This window comes from Pipistrellus hanaki (genome assembly GCF_964339955.1).
Source record: "Pipistrellus hanaki genome assembly, chromosome: 9".
NCBI lineage: Eukaryota > Metazoa > Chordata > Mammalia > Chiroptera > Vespertilionidae > Pipistrellus > Pipistrellus hanaki.
The window spans coordinates 80,089,935-80,108,535 of record NC_140511.1 but is presented as its reverse complement, the minus strand read 5'-3'; the positions used below and the strand labels follow the sequence as shown (position 1 = coordinate 80,108,535).

Below are 18,601 nucleotides of genomic sequence, written 5' to 3'. Positions count from 1 at the left end.
ACCAGTCAGCTCTACTAGTAAATCAGAGATTCCATGGTCCCCTCCTCAGTTTTGATGATTTGCTGGTACCATTCACAGAACTCGGAAAGCGTTTAACTTACTATTAGCAGTTATTACAGGACGCGGACGAATGGCCAGGCGAAGAAGTGCCTGGGCGAGGCCCGGAGGGTCCCCGAGCAAGAGCTTCTGTCCCTGTGGAGTTGGGGTGCGCTACCCTCCCAGCACATGGATGCGCTCACCATTGGTGATTAACAAAGTCTCCAGCCCGCCCCCTCCCTCCTTCAATCTGTCAACCAGACCCCATCCTGAAGCTACTCAGGGACCCACCAGAGACATCTCATTAACATACACTCAGATGTGGTTAAAGGGGCTTATTATGAATAACAAACCCTCAGGAAATCACAAGGATTTTAGGAGCTCTGCGCCAGGAGCTAGGAACAAAGTGTGAATTATATATTTCTTATATATCACAGCGTCACACTGATGCAGAGAGGTAGAGTGATCCCAAGATCAGGGGGCCTTGTGGTGGCAAAGGGGGAGTCTGAACCGACTTTTCTGATCCTAGGGCCTTGCCCTTTCCATGGAATCACCGCAGCACGGGGCCCACCTCCTCTCAATGCTTCTCCCACACTCCGCGCTCCCCATCATCCCGCCCCAGGACCCTGGCTGCTTTCCCTTCACCCTTCCCTTTATCCTGCGTGAAAGCGAGATCAGAAAGTGGTGCTGTGGTGTCTGTACAATCAAGATAATCCTGCCTTCCTGCTGGTCAGTGATGCTGGTAGTAGCATATGAGCGCTGCTATTCAAGGACCTTATAAACGACAGAGAGCCGTAAGGATCTTGTTACGTATACTTATAATATGAAAGATACAGCTCACTAGGACTGCCATGTGGAGTAATGCCCACATGACAAGTGTTGGTGGGATGACCTGGGTGGTGCCTGGTCCAGGGCCTGGCACTTAGCAGACACTTACGGCTTTTATTAATTATTGTTTTTGCACTTATTATAAGATGACCTCCTCCTCCAGATGTGGGCAGGTGGCACTGGGCAGGCAACCTGGTGTAGGTGCACTTGGGTTTGGGACTGAGAAGCTGGGAAAGGCAGTTTGTCACCTGGGGCTTTCATAGTTCACTTACTACCTCCTCAGGTCTGACCTCCTCCGCTGGGTGCTCCTTCCTCCCCAGGAAATTCTCAGCACTCTGACTTCTCCCAGGCCAGGAGAAACTATTCTAACCTGCCGAACCTGCCCAGGGCTGTTGCCAGAGCTCCTGCCAGGTCACCTAGCTCCTCTCCCCTCCAGGGTGTGTACTTCAGGGCAAAGGCCATTGTGAGTCGGGAGCCTCTGATGGGTTCTTTGGAATTCCAGAACACCGCAGGGGAAGTTCTGCTCGGCTCAGCGCTCAGGGGGTGCTCCATCAGCCTCCCTCCAGGAGGAGCCGCCTAATCCTGAGGAGGAAGACTCTGGTAGGGAGGGGACAAGACGTGGTGTGACTGATCCAGCTGGAGGGAAGAGGGGGCCCCAGAGTGGCCCCGAAAGCTGGATGGTTGAAGAGGAGCAGTTGAGGTTGGCAGGCAGAGAAGGAAGGGTGTTAGTTATGTCCTGTATGGGGGGATAGATGTTAAGTTACCCACAGGTGGTTCCTGGGAAGCAGGATGGTGTCTAAGGCCCAGTTTGGAACCATGGACCGAACAGAATATGAGCGCCTTCAAGCTTTGAGACTGTGGCCAAGCTGTTACCCCGAGTTTCTGTTTACTTACTCACTAAGCTGTGGCCATAACTCCTGCCTTGCAAAGCTTCTGATGACTAAATGAGATAATGTGGCTCAAAGCAGTTACTGGCCCTCAGTGGAAAGCACATACAAATGCTGTCAGTGGTTTGGCGCTGCCCTTGAGGCTATTAGTTTCAAAATCAGCCATCTCTGGGAAGCCCCGGCCCAGCTCATTCATCTTCCATCTCTGGCCTTCCCTCCTCAAACCCAGCATCCTCAGAACGGCCAAGATGGCCCCTCCACACTGCAATGATTGCTCACTGTCCCCATCCCTGACATTTCGGGGACAGTCCATGCAGGCAGCTCCTTCCCTGGAGACTAGGTACCTAGCCCTGGGTCACTCCCACCTCCGGCTTCAGTGGACTTCTCCAGGCTGTGTGATCCGTTATCCCCATGCCTGAGCCGCCTTCCTGCGGAGTCCACAGGCTCTCCATGCGTCTGTCTGCTGGCGCTGCACATGCTGGTGTTTGTTGCCCGTCACCTGGCCTTCGCTGGGCTGGAGGGGACCTGATCCCATTCCATATAGTTGCACCTGCTCTGAGAGCCACACTGTGGTCCGCTTCAGGATGAGCAGATGAGAGCAGGGGACATTTCTATCACCCAGTGCTCCCCAGCCCCTGGTTTCAGGGTCTCTGTGGGCTCTGGCCATTTGTGGGAAAATTAGGTCTGTTCATTGCCCACGGCTGCCATAGCAGAGTCCCAAACGGCGTGGCTGGCAGCAATAGAGATTTATTGTCTCACAGTCGGAAGGCCGGACATCCAAAATCAAGGTGCTGGCAGGGCCACGGCCCCTCCACCAGCCCTTGAGGAGGGTCCTTATCTGTCTCCACTCGTCCTGGTGTTTTCCAGCCGTCCTTGGCCTGCCTTGGTGTTTGGCCTGAAAGTCTTCCTGCCCTGCACTGAGGCTGGGACTGGGCTGCCGCTGCTATGCCAGCTGGTCCTCCTTATCCCTTTACGTCCCTGTCGTTCCCTGCAGGCCCTGATCACCCTCCCTCGCCTCTTTTCTTGGAGCTCCTGCACTGTACTCCCCATCTACAAATCTCCCTGTCTGGTCAGTGCTCCCTGTCTCACGGTCACCACTCCGCCCTGTCCTCTCTGCTCGCTGCCTGGACCGGGGGTGGTGTGGGGCCTCGCTGGTGCAGTTCTGAGCCATCGTGCACCTCTCCGGGTAGGAGCCACTGGCCATGCTGTCCTAGGACCCCCGGCTATTTCTCCTTCGTGACTTGACCTGTCTTTGGTATTCACGTTCTCTTTTCTTCCTTCATCTGCCCCTTCATTGTTTCTGTGTTTCCACCCAGAAATCTCAGCTTGGTCTGTCCTCTCTGGGCACTTTGACATCCGTGGCTGCAGCCCTGAAAGTCAGGAGGTCTTTTCCGCTGGCTGCTAGAGCTGGGCCCTCACGGGACATGGTTAGGATGGAGCAGAGGTGCCGGAGGGAAGGGCCTCTGGAGGGACAGGGAAAGGGAGAGGGAGAGCGGCCCCATCCGGCAGGGCTCACTTCTGCCACAGCATGGAGTTCTCAGCCAAGAAATCTTTCTTTTCTGGTTCTGACCTGCTTTTGCTGGCAGCTGTTGAGGCCGGCGGGGGGCTGGGAAGCGAGCCTGGTGGGGTGCTGGTGTTGCTGGGGACAGTAGGAAGGAGGTGTATAGGAACCTCACTCATTAATCTGGAGATTCCTGGGGCCTATTTCTCACCCATTCTCGTGTGTGTGTGTGTGTGGGGGGGGGGGGGCGTAGTCCACACCGTGAACTTCCAAAACTCCCCCTGCCCAGCCTCCCCTGCAGCAGGCCCTGGCTCTCCCTTCCTCTGTGCCTCCTGCCCACAGCTGCCCACAGCTGCCCACAGCTGCCCACAGCTGCCCACGACGGCTGCAGGTGCAGGACAGGGAAGTTTGGGGTGGAAGCAACCAGACTCTGGAAGGAACATTCCGGGGCCATTCAGGTGGTGCTCTACCCTGATGCCAGCAAGGCTGCTCTGGCTGGGAGCATGTCCACCCGGAACAGTGGCCATGCCATGGACCACACTTGGGTGATGACGGCCTGACTGTGGTTGTTACAAGGGGCAGCCCGGGAGGTGCTTTAGGTCAGAAGAAGTGGGCTTTCTAGTGCCATTTTGATGATTTATTGGACAAATTGTAACTGCCCTAGCTTATCAGGACCACAGATTGGGCCAAGGACAGAGGCTTGCTGCTGGTGGCCCTGCCAAAATCCAGGCCAGTGACACAGTTTTTACCGGGAGTGGAGTCTGTGGAGTCTGGTTTTAGTTTCCACCGTGCTTCTGATGGAGGCCCGACTATTCCTTTAGCTCGGTGACGACTCCGCGCGCCCTCTTGGCTCAGCTTGTGCTCCGGAGGGAGGCCCTGGGGTGACCTTGGTGTCACTTGGTGCCATTGCGCCTGGTCCCTTTCCTGTAAAAGGGAGTGATAAGGAGGTTTGCGAGTGACCTGACTTGGTGTTTATAGTGCACGCTCTGGAGCCCGGTGCCTGGTGAAGAGTGTCGCCTGCCAGCACGGCCTGGCACGCAGGTGGAGCTTGTGGAGGGTGGGACATCGTAGGAGTAACTGGCAGATCACTGGGCCTGCACAGGCCACATTGAGACCTTGCCCCTGACTCGCTCCAGGGGGCGCTGCAGGCACCTTCCTGATGGGCTGGGAGGGGAAACATTGGGCTGATCCATCCAGGGTCTGGGAGGAACCTGAAGCCGGAAGACAAGGAGACCTGTCTGCGGATTCATGCTGAGCGGCCGGGAAGGCGTCCTAGGCACGCATGGCATCACTGTGCCTCCTTCTGCCGGCAAGGCGCTGCTGACAAGTCCCAAGTGAGAGCCAGCGCCACCATCCCTGTCCCTGACACATAGTCTACATAGTCCGAGGCCGAGGGAGGGAGCTATCAGCTGGCCTTTGTGAAAATAGCAGACAGGCCTCTGGGGCTGTCTGGGCTGTGGGCTCTCTGTCAGAGAAGGAAACGGGTGGGAATCTCGGGGTGATGCTGGTTGCTTTCCTGTCACTCACCCGGTCCCTGAGGGCAGAAAAGCAGGCTGTGCTCACACAGCACCACCCCCAGCAAGGAGCAGGGAGCAGAGGCTGGCTGTGCCTGCAGGCTCTCCGGCAGGGAGGTCCCGCCACGCCAGGGGCTGCCCAGAGACCTCAGCCAGTGCGGCAGGGCACAGGGTTTCCTAGGAGCCTGGTCTGGGGAACGAGGCCATCAGTTTTTCAGGAAGATTCTTAGCCAAACTGTCTCATATCCAACCTGCATGTTTTCTCCTGGCTGTGTGGCTCTGAGCCGCAGTGTGATGACCCGTGCCCTCTGTACCCACAAGAGCCCCTCATGACCAGCCACTCCAGACCCCGCTCTGCCTGCTGGCTGATGCTTCTGTGCCTTTAATGTCAGTGCCAGCAAGCAGTCTACTGTCCCTGTCCTCCCCTGGAGTCCTGCTGGGACCACCTGCTGCCTGCGTGCCCCAACCTCCCTGCTGTCCCTCTGGCCCCAGAGCGGCAGGAGGCCGGAAGTTGCTCCACTGCAGGCCACCCCTTCCCCTGATTTCAGCCTTGGCTGCCGCCCAGGCCTCCAACGATCTGGTGCCGAGAACTTTGTATTCTGGGGCCAGTGACTTCAGGCTGAGCAACTGGCGGCCAGCAGGCTCCCTTGGCAGAAGCTGCGCTGGGCTCCTGGTGCGGGGTGAGTGCTCTGGGCAGGGCACAGCCGGTCTCCGCGCCGGAGTCAGGTGTGGGTCTCAGGTGAGCGCTGTCCGTGGGCGCAGGCGCTGTGTGTGCAGGCCGCTGGTCCCAGGAGGCCCACCGAGTCCCCTGCTCTGGCGGGTGCTGGGTGGGTGGGGGGGAAGGGATGAGAGCAGTGCTGCGGGCAGGGGTCTAAGGGTGGGGGCGTGTGGCTGTGTTGGGGCGAGAGTCCTTGTTGTCCCCTGCACTCAGCTGGGAAGAAAGGCCAGTGGGGGGATAGTGGGCTCTGGCTGCTCAGTGGTTCCCAGGGCGACCAGCCAAGGTTGGGGGTAGTGGTACCTGATGTTACAGATGAGACGGGGTCTCAGGTGCCCAGCTGGGGACGGCAGAGCCCTGGGGCACACCCAGGCGGGCCGATTCCAGCCTGGGGCTGGGCTGTCCTCTGTCCCACTTGCCCCACTGCCTGACTTCAGCCCAAGGGCCCTGACCTTTCCCTTTCTCTCACTCTGCACCCAACGCCTGGCTGGCTCGGGTCACAAGTCCAGCCTGCCTTCTCCCTCGGCAGCAACACCGGGCCCCATGTGTGTGTCGCCGTGGGTGGTGCTGGCCAGCCAAGGGGAGTAAATATTTTATAGGCTCTTGAGAGGTTCTGCAGAGGTTTCCAGGGAGCTGCTGCTCCTGGATCCAGACACGCCTCTGGGCCTGCCTCTGGGCCTGCCTCTGGGAGGGCTTCCCAGCACTGGGTTCGGTGGTTTCCAGCCCTGTTGCTAAGTTAATGGGCTAAGTTAATGGGCCCCTCACTGTTCTCTTTGGACTGGGTGTTACTGGTGAGGCGGGCCTGTTAATGGTGTATGCGCCCCGGTACCTCCTGTCCTGCTGCTGTGTGGGCCTGAAGGAGTCCTGGCCTCTTCCTGTCTTGGCCTGTGCGGCAGTTTGGGCTCTTTCTTCTCTGCCCTGTCCCTACAGATCCCGCCTGCAGACCAGCGCAGAGCAGGCACTTGGTGCCGGGGTGAGGGTGATTTGCAGCCCATATCTGCTCTCTGTTGTGTGTGCCATCGTCTGCCAGGGCCTGCCTGCCCCCAGCTGCTGGGCCAGAAGAGAATCTCCCCTCTGGGAGGTTACCCCGGCAGAGCTGCTGGTTGCCTGTGAGGGGGAGCTCACAGGGTGGCGTCTGCAGTTCTCGGGGACTTCAGTAAGGGGGGAAGGCCGATTGTGAGCAGGCGCTGCTCCCACACGTCTCTCCTCCCTCAGCGTCTTTTCACTTCTTATTTTGAAATAATTTCAGACTTACAGAAAAGTTGCAAAAGCAGTACAGACAAATCTCTTCCAGCCCTCACCCAGTTCCCCCCAATGCGGACATTTACCCATGTGCTAATTATTCTGTTTTCCCCGAGCCATTGGAGTGTAAGTTGCAGGCATGATGCTTCTAAACCTCTGAACACTGACGTGTTGTTTTCTAAGAATGAGGACACTCTCCCAGAGCCACGGCACAGCTGTCAGGAAATGGACATCGGCACAGACTTTATCTAAAGTTTGTCCGGTTTCAAGGTCCACCCAGGATCACACATGTGTTTCGTGTCATGTCTCTCTTGTCTCCTTGAACCTGGGAGTTCTTTAGTCTTTATCTCTCATTACCTTTGACATGTTTGTTTTGTGGAATGGCCCTTAGTCTGGGCTTGCCCCATGCTGTGTCCCTATTAGATCAGACTGTGGTCTGGCAGGAAGCCCTGCAGGTCCTCCCTGGCCTCCGCAGGAGGCACACGAGGTCCCTCACGCTAGTGATGTTCACCTAATCCCTGGGCTCCTGTGGTGTCCGCCAGGCCTGTCCACTCTGAAATGAGTGAGTAAGCGCTGTCCCTCATTGCGGAAGCTGAGCTAGAGCCCGGCAAGACCGGCCTCCTGTCTGAGCGGCTGGTGTGACCAGGGTGCACCTCCCACCCAGAGCTGCCCCACCTCCAGCAGTGGCCCTGCCTGGTCCTCGCCTCGCTCTGCCTCTTGGAGCTACAGGTCCCCAGAGGTCCTGGCTCTCCTCCTTCCTCTGGGCAGCCCTTCGTCTCCTTGGCTGGTTCATCCTCCTCCTCCAGACTCAGTGTCGGTGGACCGGGCTGTCCACCTACCACTCGAGTCTGCTCTCTCCTGGCCGATCTACTCCAGGTCCATTTGCCAGTCACATCCAGGTTTTCTGCCTGCTCTGACCTCTCCTGGGCCTTCACACTCCCAGCGGGGCCGGTTCTCCCTTTCCCTCCCTTCCCCAGTCCTGCCCATCCTCCATCGCTCCCACCCAGCCCAGAGGTGCTGTGCCTCCTCTCGTCCTCGCTCAGCCCTCGCTGCTCCAATCCAGAGAGCCCTCCGGAGTGCAGCGGGTCACTCCTTCCTCCACCCCGTGGTGCTGGGAGGAGAATGACGGAGGCCGAGTCCAGCTGAGACCCCAAGGGCACCTTCAGCTCCGCCTCACCCCTCGGCCTCCCAGCTCTGGGCCCCGGGTCTGGAGCACGTCCAGCTCATTCTTCCTCGGAGCCTGGGCCACCTCCGTTCCCCCTCTCTGGGCTTTCCCCGGTCTGTGTGCGGCCGCCTCCTGTTCCTCCCGCCTCGATGCCTCGTGTGTGCCCCCCTTTGAAGGCTCGCTGTCACACCCAGCCCCAGTGAGCTCCCTTGCCCACCCTCCCCAGTAATTCACAAAACATTACCTCTGAGGACCGATCCTGATCTGAAAGACCTTATTTCTGTCTGTTTCCCCCTTTCCTCTGCCCCTTTCTCTGGTATACCTGCTGGGAGAGCAGAGGCCGTCACCGTCTTGTCCCTCCTGGGCCCTGGCCCGAGCCTGGCACCGAGCCGACGCTCAGCACCGTCCTGTCTCTTGGTCTGACGGCTTCCCTCTTCTGCTTTACTTTCCACTTATCTTCTTCTTTCCTTTCTGGTTGGTCTTTGTTTCTCCTCCATTTCATTGGCCATAAGTCACTGAGGTTTTTCAATATCTACTTTATTTATTAAATGTATTTGTATGTTCCTTACTTAGAACAAATGGTTGAGTCAAGCATTTTAAACTTTACTGAGAAATAAATCACATGGTTAGCTAGACACAGGCTGTCGGGGAGGGCGAAGGACTGAGCGCCGGGCTGGCTGGACAGCTGGCTGACTTTGAACACATCTTTTTAAACTTTGGCCCTTGGTTTTCTTCATTTGTGAAACCAGGGGATGGCTGACCTCTGAAGATGTTCTCATTCTGGGATATACATTGCCCTCAGTTGGTTTTTAAAAAATCTTTTTTATTGTGGTAAAATATATATAACAGGATTTGCCATATTAACCGTGTGTAAATGTACAGTTTGGTGGCATTAAGTCCGTCCACGCTGTTGTGCACTGTCCATCTCCAGAGCTTTGTCATCGTCCCCAACATACACTTTGTCCCCATGAAACCCTAACTCCGCCCCCTCCCCAGCCCCTTCCCCAGCCTCCCACTGTCTGTGTATGAGCTCCCGCCCCCTCCCCAGCCCCATCCCAGCCCTCCCACTGTCTGTATGAACTCCAGTGGGTCCGCGCGCTTTGTCTCTTTGTGACCGGCCGGCTGACTTGCCCTCGGCTGACTCGTTACTAATGTGTCAGAAGCCCTCGGCGGAAGGGAAGGCTCCGTGAGAGGACTCTGCGCTTTCCCTGCGAGAGGCCGTGCTTCCTGCGGGCGCACATGGGTGTGGCCCCCGGCCCATTGCTGCCCTCACTGTCCGGCCGGAGGGAGCCCTGCGGGAGGAACCGCACCGGCTTGTGTGGCGGGAGGTCCTCAGATCAGGCTGTGCAGCCGGCGAGAGCACTGAAAGGGACATGGCCAGGGGCACGCACGCACGCAGGCAGCACTCCTTGGTCACGCAGGGCCTGGCTGGCCTGGAAGCTGCTTTAAGAGCTTGGCGTGTTGGAAATGCCACAGTGAGCTAGGGGAGTTTGGGTCCATTGGGTTTGGATGTGCTCCCCCCTGTGGCCGGTCAGCCCTCAGGGAATGAGGGGGTGCTGGCGCTGGCCTTCTCCCGGGCTGCAGTGGCTGCGGTGGTCCTTCACTCCGTGTGGGGTCCTTCCACTCCGAGGCCGCTTCACTCCGGCTCTGACTCTCTCCCCAGATGCTGAGGCTCAGAACCATGTGCGGGGGCCTGAAGCTCCTGGGCATCCGCCGCACCTCCACCGCCCCCGCCGCCTCCCCGAACGTCCGGCGCCTGGAGTACAAGCCCATCAAGAAAGTCATGGTGGCCAACAGAGGTGAGCACTGGGCCCAGGGAGCGGAGCCGCCTCCACCCAGCGCCCACCTCACGTGCATCTGCTTCTCTTAGGACCCGGGAATCTAACCTCTCCCCCTGCCCCGCCCGCAGGTGAGATAGCCATCCGCGTGTTCCGGGCCTGCACGGAGCTGGGCATCCGCACGGTGGCCGTGTACTCGGAGCAGGACACGGGCCAGATGCACCGGCAGAAAGCAGATGAAGCCTACCTCATCGGCCGTGGCCTCGCCCCCGTGCAGGCCTACCTGCACATCCCGGACATCATCAAGGTGGCCAAGGTGAGCCAGGCCGGGCAGGGGCCTTTAAGGGTCCTGTGCCATCCCACGCCAGCCAGCAGTTAAGTGTCTGGACGGGTGGGTGGGGGATGGATAGATAAACGAATGAAGCAAGTGAGGAGGGTTTGGTCAGGGGGCGGCGGGGAGTGAAGGAATCGAGGGGCACACCACTCTTCTGCCCCCAGGAAAACAACGTGGATGCGGTACACCCTGGCTATGGGTTCCTGTCGGAGCGTGCGGACTTTGCCCAAGCTTGCCAGGACGCCGGGGTCCGGTTCATCGGACCGAGCCCGGAGGTGGTCCGAAAGATGGGAGATAAGGTGGAGGCCCGGGCCATCGCCATCGCCGCAGGTGATGTGGCCAGCCCGCCGCGGGCCTGCAGCTCCCCGGGGCGGGGACGGGCGGGTTTTCAGAGATTCCGGTTTGTGACAAAGCCCCACACGCCTGTTTCTCCACAGGCGTCCCCGTGGTCCCCGGCACTAACGCTCCTGTCACTTCCCTGCACGAGGCCCAGGAGTTCTCCAACACCTACGGCTTCCCCATCATCTTCAAGGCCGCCTACGGGGGCGGGGGCCGCGGCATGAGGGTGGTGCACAGCTACGAGGTGAGCAGGCGCCAGGGCTGGAGGCCGCCGCACCGCCTGCCGGCTCCGGGAGGGGCGGGGTCACGCAGAGGGGCCCGGTGTCCGCTCAGCCTCCGCCCGCCCCCAGGAACTGGAGGAGAACTACACCCGGGCCTACTCCGAGGCTCTGGCCGCCTTCGGGAACGGGGCGCTGTTTGTGGAGAAGTTCATCGAGAGGCCACGCCACATCGAGGTGCAGATCCTGGGTGAGTGGGGTCCCGGGCCGCAGAGCCTTGGGGACGGGGCCGGTCTCTCCCTCAGGAAGACGCTCCCCCGTGCAGGTCAGGGCCCAGGCCTCGGGCGGCCGGTCCTCCCTGGCTGCCCAGCACTGGACAGGCGCTGCTGGCCTCCTAGTGTGAGGCTGTCAGGCCTGTAGGAGGTGTGCCTTCCCACAGGGGACCAGTACGGGAACATCCTGCACCTGTACGAGCGGGACTGCTCCATCCAGCGGCGGCACCAGAAGGTGGTGGAGATCGCCCCTGCTGCCCACCTGGACCCTCTGCTTCGGACCCGGCTCACCAGCGACTCTGTCAAACTTGCTAAGCAGGTGAGTGGGGGCTCCTGGGGACTGTTGCCCACATAGAGACAGGAGCCTGTTCCTGCAGGCGTGCTCATGGCCAGTGGGCACCGGGGTCCAGTCGTGGATAGTCTGCTGGGAGCAGGGAGCCCAGGGTGACAGCTCTGGGAGGGAGGGACTCTGCTGGAGGTCAGAGGCCAATGAGGAGTCCTTGAGGTATCAGAGGACAGGCCCAGAGACCAAGCCTGGAGTCCAGCAAGGAGGAGGAGGAGGGAGAGGCCTCGGACAGCCCTCTGCACCCTGTGCCCAGATGGGACTTCTGCGTGGCATCAACTTACCCTGGAGCTGCAGGAGTGAGGGCAGGGACTGTCAGGATAAGACACGTTCCTGAGGCATTTCTTCCTCACTCACCGGCCCTGCATCACAGTCCTGCAGCCCTTTTCTCCTGAGGTCCCTCTGCCCGTCTGGGCTCTGCTGGGCGTGGACGGGGAGTGCTCCCCAGCAGCGGCCTGCCCCTGAGCCTGGCTCGAGAGAGCACCTGCCATGGCCAGACGGCTCACAGCCGCCTGCCGTCTGTTCTTCTGGGCCCTCCTGGCCCCGCCCCCTCAGAGTCCAGGCATCCTGCCCCCAGATCTGCCTCCGCTTCCCAGGCCCCGGCAGAGCATCTTTCAGATCTGCGCCCCCCCTCCCCCCTCCATCCTTCCTTCAGAGCCACGCTCCCCGGGCCTCAGGCAGCCGGACCCAGAGCGGGAACGGCAGAGGCTGTCACCTTCCCCAAGCCAAAGCCAGGTCAGCACCGCAGTGAGGCTTTCGCCACGGCGATTGGGAGGCAGTGACTAAGAGGAGAGGCTTGGGTTATTTCGTAAGAGGGGTGTCTACCTCGATTTATTATCATCATCATCATTATTATTATTATTGTTATTCTCAGAACAGATTTGAGGGAGCTTACTGAAGTCTAGTTTGTGGTTTGGGGAAGTTAAGAGTGAAACTGGAATCAGGGTTGAATTTTGAGTTAGTCATCCTTGGTTGGTTTCCCTCAAATAGCATCTCTTTGGGTAGTGACCGGAGGTGATGACCGAGCGAAGATTGAGGGTCCAGCAGAGGCCGGGGTACGCATGGGTGGGCCTGTGCCCGAGAGCAGAGGAGGCTGCCGGGGAGAGGGCGCCCCCCGGGGGCAGGGGAGCTGCTGCTGTCTGGCCCAGATAGTGGGAGTGCAGCCCTGAGGCTGCTGGGGGCTCCCGGGGCCGTCCAGGCAGGGCCCCGCGTGCCGTTGGGAGCGTCCATCCCCAGCGGCAGGCTGGGGGCTCCGTCTGGTGGGGCAGGCGCACTGCAGTCTGTCCTTATGGAACCAAAGGGCAAGGCGCTCCCCGCCACGCCTGCTTACGCACGTGCCGCCCACAGGTGGGCTACGAGAACGCGGGCACCGTGGAGTTCCTGGTGGACAAGCACGGCAGGCACTTCTTCATCGAGGTCAACTCCCGCCTGCAGGTGGAGCACACGGTCACCGAGGAGATCACCGAGTGAGCGGCCGGGGCGGGGCCGGGGCCGGGGCGGGGTGTCCTCCGGGTTTCGTGGAAAATCCACTCCGGTGGCTGCTGGGAGCAGGTGGCAGGGAGCTCAGCTCACTCTCCATGGGGATCTAGGTAATTTTATAAATATGATAATGACAGCATTACGGGGTTATTGTATTAGTACAAAGCAGCAAAAGAAGTGAGTTAGAGCCCCACCCTCAGGACTGGATGCTGAGAGGCTCCCAAGCTGTAAGACACAACCACACGGTGGGAAAGTGTCGATCATCCCCATCTTTTAGATGAAGCCGAGGCTCAGAGAGGTTAAGAGAGTGGCCCCAGGTCACACAGCTGAGACTGGAAACCCAGGCTTAAGTCTGTTAGGAAGAATTGGTTTCTTTCCATCTTTATTTCCTTTACTATGCAAGTAGTTTGGTACAATGGCAATGTTTTGCATAGGATTTTTATTCTACTTTTTAAATTCAATATTTTTGAAGACATTTCCCCAGACCATTGGCTTTCTGAATACTTTTAGTGGCTGCACGCTATTCCGTCATCTGTGTGAGTCATGACTTGTTTGCACAGTCCTCTGTGACTAGTGAGGTGTTTCCAGCTCTGTGGTTACGGTGTGTCAGTAAACCTTTGTGCCTACATCTCTGCCTACCCCTCTGAAGAGGTCCAGGATTGGCACCTTTAGTGGCATTACCTGAGCAGAGGTTATGCAACATCTCGCCTAATTAGCTTTCTCGGTTGCTTGTCCCAATTTGTTCGCCCACAAGCATAGAGTATAAACATTTTTAAAAAACTTGTCCACTTTATAAACAATTAAAATCATTCATTGTTTCAAGATACAGATTTTGAGCCATTTACGTGTTAAGGCTGGCTTGGAGCCAGGCCATCTCGCTATAGAACTTTCCTGACAGTTTCTCCCGAACCCTGCCTCCACCTGAGTCTGAGGAAGCTGTGAGGTGGGGAGGGGGCCTGCCTTTGCCCAGCGGGTGCACAGAGGCCCCAGGACTCCTGTTCTCTGAGATAAAGACTGAAGGGAGACTGACTCAGGCTCAGACTCTGGCCCCACACCACTTTCCCCATCGCGCTGCCCGCTCTGCCGGGAGGGGGTTGTGGCAGACAGACAGGGCTGTGTGCGGGTTCCCCGCTCATGAGCTGCACAGAGCTCGGCTCCCGCTCAGCTCCCCTCTGATAACAATGACGCCCAGAGCGCTGTTGTGGAGGTAAAGCTGGAAGCGCACACCATCCCACCGCACGCAGATGTGGGGACACAGGTGACATCGCCACGCTGTGGGTGACTGAGCCGGAAACAGAGCTGGGAGCGCCTGCCAGGGCCGTTCCCAGGCTGTCCGCACCGCAGCCTCCGTGACAGATGTACACACAGGTTTCTAAGCAGCTGCTCCGCGTGACTCCTCGCTGTCCTCAGCAGCGTAGCCACCAGGGAGGCTGTTACCACTGCGCTTGGACAGCTGTGCTCTGTGGTCAGGGCCGGAGGGTGGCGTCCTGCCCACCGCACCCACCTGTGGGGACCCTCCTGCAGCTGTGGTCCCATCCCAAGGAGCCTGCCCCCACAACCCCATTCTCTTGAAACTGCCCACACACAGGCCTCCAAGAGCAGGTGTCTGAGGCTTCACATCCACGCTGACCAAGGGGGAGTTTGGGACCGAGAGACACAGGGAGAAAGGAGCAGAGTGTGGGCGTGCAAGCACAGGTGGATGCAGAGTTCAGCTGCCCCTCCAGCTGCCCGCTCCCCTCATTGAGGATGTCAGAGTAACGGGCACAGGGCAGGGCGCTGGGCAGGCGGAGGAGCAGCTGCCCAGGCTGGTGAAGAGTCTGGAGGAGCTGGGTGGGCTGCGTCTGTGTGTGCAAGCCGCCTCCTCCAGCCCCTGCCTCATGCTCCCCTCTCGGCGCTGTGTCCCTTCCCTGCAGTGTGGACCTGGTCCACGCCCAGATCCACGTGACCGAGGGCCGGAGTCTGCCCGACCTGGGTCTGCGGCAGGAGAACATCCGCATCAACGGCTGTGCCATCCAGTGCCGTGTCACCACCGAGGACCCGGCCCGCAGCTTCCAGCCGGATACCGGCCGCATCGAGGTAGCGTCCACGTTCTGACGTTCCGACCGAGCAGCCGCGGGTCTCTGCCTGTGTAAGGACTGTGGCAGACTGCTCTGAGGGCACGGAGTGAGGGAGCTCCTCTCGGGCTGGTTCGAGTCTGGCTGAGTACACGGGAGCCAGGCCTGGTCCGAGAGGCAGGCAGGAGCACCCTGGGGAGGGCTGCCATGCGCACAGGCTGGTGAGCCAGTGGGCGAGTCATCAGAACGGAGCAGAGCAGCTGGTGGAGGCGAAGGCAGGGTCCCCAAAGGAGGCCCAGGTCCTGGCCTCTGTTCTAAGAGCCCAAGACGGCGGTGCTGCTGGCCACTGGCCTGCCTTCAGGGGGGTGTGGCTGGCAAGACAGCACTTGGGAGCAGTGAAGGATTGGGGCCAAGCTGAGCAAGGGGACCATGGAGGATGAATGAGAGCGTTGGGGAAAGGCGGGGGGCAGGGAGGAGGCCGAGAGGCAGACTCTTCGTGGGAAGTTGAGGAGGGCCCGGGCAGGCACCCCGAATCTGGACCTGCACCTCCTCCAGGGACGCTTCCTGCGCCTTCTTTCTCCTCACAGAGAAAGCCATCTCTCAGCCCTGCCCCCGTGGCCCCCCTCCCTGGCTGCGGGAGGAGCCGCTGGCCTGCTGTCCCCGCCCATGCTGGCTAGGAATTCCTCTGGGTCCTGGTGCGCTAAGGCTCCCCACCGGCCTCCCCTCCCCGGAGCAGGAACTCAGACTGCTCCGGCGCGGCGGGGAGGGCGAGGGGAGTCTGAGATGCTGGGCTTCTGACACACGGATCAGGGCAGGGCGCTGTCTGGATTCTGAAAGTCGCCTAGAGCTGGTAGGCTCGGGCCAGAGCGCTGGCCAGACTGCTCTGCCCTCAGCCCGGAAAGGGCAGCCCTGCCTGGACGCTGCCTCCCTCCACCTCCCTCCCCAGGCCTGGTCCTCCGAGCCTGGTTCACCACAGAGTATTTTTAGCTCTCAGTTCCTGCTCACAGCTGAGTGTTCACCTTTAAATATTTTATTAAGTTCCTTTTTATCAAACACAGGCCCTGTCCCTTAGAAGTGGAAGCAGGGTGCAGTGGGGCTCCCTCCTGCCACTCATTTTCCTTACATGTGCCTCACAGGGTGCCCCCACGCCATCATGGACTGCATGTGTGTGCTGCATTACTCCAGACACCCCCAACCTCTGTCCCCCACCCTGGGTCCCTGTCCATTAGACTGGAGCCCCTGTGGGTGTCTCCGGGCGGCCTCTCTGGCCCAGGGCGCTCCCGCTGCTCCCCTCTGTGGGAGCCGGCAGAATGAAGCAGAACGTGGCACCCAGAGCTGGGGTCCCTCGTGCATCTTGTCCCGCTGGGGCCGGGGCCGCACCTTCACTCGGGCTCCTGACCGCTCCTGACCCGCTCTTCTCCCCGCAGGTGTTCCGGAGCGGAGAGGGCATGGGCATCCGCCTGGATAACGCTTCCGCCTTCCAGGGAGCCGTCATCTCCCCCCACTACGACTCCCTGCTGGTCAAGGTCATCGCCCATGGCAAAGACCACCTCACCGCCGCCACCAAGATGAGCAGAGCCCTGGCTGAGTTCCGAGTCCGAGGCGTGAAGGTGAGAGGCTGCAGGCCTGTCTGCCTCCACTCGTTCCCGGCGTCCCGCCCCTCCTGTCACTGCATGTGGACGCTCCCGGGGGCGCTCGGGCACTGCTCTGCCTGCCCTCCGCTCCCCGGGAGTCGGCCTTGTTCTGTGGCCCCACCCGCCTCCTGCCCCTCCTGGGGGAGGTCACCTGGTGTGTGTGACCTTCTACCCGGCCTCCCTTCTGGAAGCCTGGGCCCACGTTTGGGCAGGGACCTCGGAGCCTGTTCTGAGCAGCGGTGGTGCCTCAGGGACACCAAGCAGGGAGGCTGCAGCGGAGGTGTGAGCACGGGGCAGGGCGGCTCTCTGTGGTGGCCGGGCAGGGGCCGAAATGCCCGCTGGCCTCTTGGTCGGGATCCTTCCCGGAGTCTGTAGCTAGAGCTGAAAACACAGGCAAGTGCTGTCTGTCCTTGAGGTCAGGCCCTGCCCCGGAGACGGCAGAGCGGGGCTCTGTGAGCAGATCTAAGCGCCTGGTCTCCCTGTGAGGGCGTCCCAGACAGCTCTGCCCGCCGCCTCCAGGGCTCCCAAAGGCTGGCCACACCGCAGGGGCGCCCAGGGGAGCAGGGGAGCTGAGGTGCTGGCTGGGCCCCCCCTTCGCGTCTCCTCAGCTGCTCCCAGCCCCACCTGTGGTGGGGGGGCGGGGGCGCCCTGCGTCACTTCTCTCACCTCTGGGAAAAGCACGCGGAGGGAAGGAGGGAGCGAGTCTGCCTGGCGTCTCCTCAGCTGACAGGGAGCAGGTTCCAGGGTGGTGGGGAGGAGAGGGGGTAGTAGGGGGGGTGGGGGAGAGGAGGGGGGTGGGGAGAGAGGGGGGTGGAGGGAGAGGGGTTAGCGAGGAGAGGGGGGGGCGGGGATAGAGGGGTTTGCGGGGAGGAGAGGGGGGTCGCGGGGAGGAGAGGGGGGTCGCGGGGAGGAGAGGGGGGTCGCGGGGAGGAGAGGGGGGTCGCGGGGGCTCCGCACTTCTCCGTGAGGTGCCTCAGGGTTCCTGGTCCAGGGCCGTTTGGTGACATCAGGTGCTCACTTTCTCACCGAGGCAGCCTGGTTTTCCAGGCATAATGTCCAGGTGGCCAGTGCTCACCGTGACCCCAGTGGGTGACCCTGCTACCCCACCCCTCACCTGCCTGAGCCATAGGACCCCCTGCCCTTCGGCCTGGAGGCCCCAGTACCCGAGAGCCCTGGAGGTGGAGCAGGAGGACCGGGGCCGCGGGAGAAGGCGGAGGCCAGTGCAGGACAGGGGTTTCTGGTTCCAGGGCACCAGTGTGCACTGGTGTGCACCCAGACCTGGCTCTGGCTCCTGCCACACCTCGGCCTCCGCCGCCCTGGTCTCCGTCCGGGCCTGGCGGGCTCAGCTGAGAACCTTGTTTGTTTACTTAAACCAGGGCCGCTCTGGGGATCCATCCAGGTATGTGTTCTGGGCTGGGAGGGCAGGCATGTGCGTCACCTCTGCGCAAACCCACACTGTGTGAGCTTGGCCTGCACACGTGTGTGCACACACCTTACTGTGCCAGCTCTGACCAGGCTGCTCGTCAGGAACGCCATGGCCTCACACAAAACGGACACGTACCCCTGGCACCACTGCTGGTCCTGGGGGCCAGCCGCCCTTCGGGTGGGCCCGGGCACCTGCTTGAAGCCTTGGGCGGCCTGGCGCGGGCGGAGCAGCGAGGCGCCTGCGGTGTTTGTGCTCGGACCGTTCCGCCCACCAACACCCGGGAGCAGCCATTGTTCGGGTGGCAGGCAGGGCTGTGCCGGGCCGGAGGAAGCAAACCCAGACAGCCACGGGGACCTGTGGCTCCTCAGCCGGGGCTAGAGCAGGGCTTGGCCTGGCAGGCATGAGGCACCCGTGTCCCCGGGGAGGTGTGACGCAGGCTCTCCAGCCCGGCCCAGCAGAGCCTGGGCGTCAGTGGAGCAGCGGGGGGCGGGCTCAGGCCTGCAGCACTGGCGGGAACCTTCCCCAGGGTGTGGGCAGTGAGGGTCCAACCCCCCCCCCCCCCAGTCCCTTTGGGATGGCGCGCTGCAAACCCCGGGCGATGGAGAGTAAGACCCAGGCCGCAGGGACTTCCTCACTGAGCTGGTGGCGATGTGCGAGCCCAAGTGGCTCTGCCCTGCAGGGCTGTGCCATCCCCCTCCTGCTCCTGTGGCCACTCTGTGCCCTGTAACGTCCCTGCCACCGTGAGGCTGGCACAGCCTGTCCACATGCTCACAGCAGCAGCAGAGGGCTCAGCGTCCAGTCCGCAGGGTGCCAGGGGCCGGACCTGGGCTCACCGA

General features: G+C 60.8%; 1 protein-coding gene across 2 annotated transcripts in view; it reads left to right on the top strand.

Annotated features, from left to right (window-relative positions):
- Positions 1-18,601, top strand: part of PC (pyruvate carboxylase) — a 58,668-nt gene that overhangs the window by 30,133 nt on the left and 9,934 nt on the right. For both annotated transcript variants that reach the window (XM_084895072.1, XM_084895073.1), the window contains exons 3-11: positions 9,552-9,687; positions 9,798-9,982; positions 10,165-10,330; positions 10,438-10,583; positions 10,690-10,807; positions 10,997-11,148; positions 12,520-12,638; positions 14,565-14,727; positions 16,133-16,315. In XM_084895072.1, coding sequence (XP_084751198.1) covers positions 9,552-9,687; positions 9,798-9,982; positions 10,165-10,330; positions 10,438-10,583; positions 10,690-10,807; positions 10,997-11,148; positions 12,520-12,638; positions 14,565-14,727; positions 16,133-16,315 — 1,368 coding nt within the window. The remainder of the gene's footprint in view (positions 1-9,551; positions 9,688-9,797; positions 9,983-10,164; positions 10,331-10,437; positions 10,584-10,689; positions 10,808-10,996; positions 11,149-12,519; positions 12,639-14,564; positions 14,728-16,132; positions 16,316-18,601) is intronic.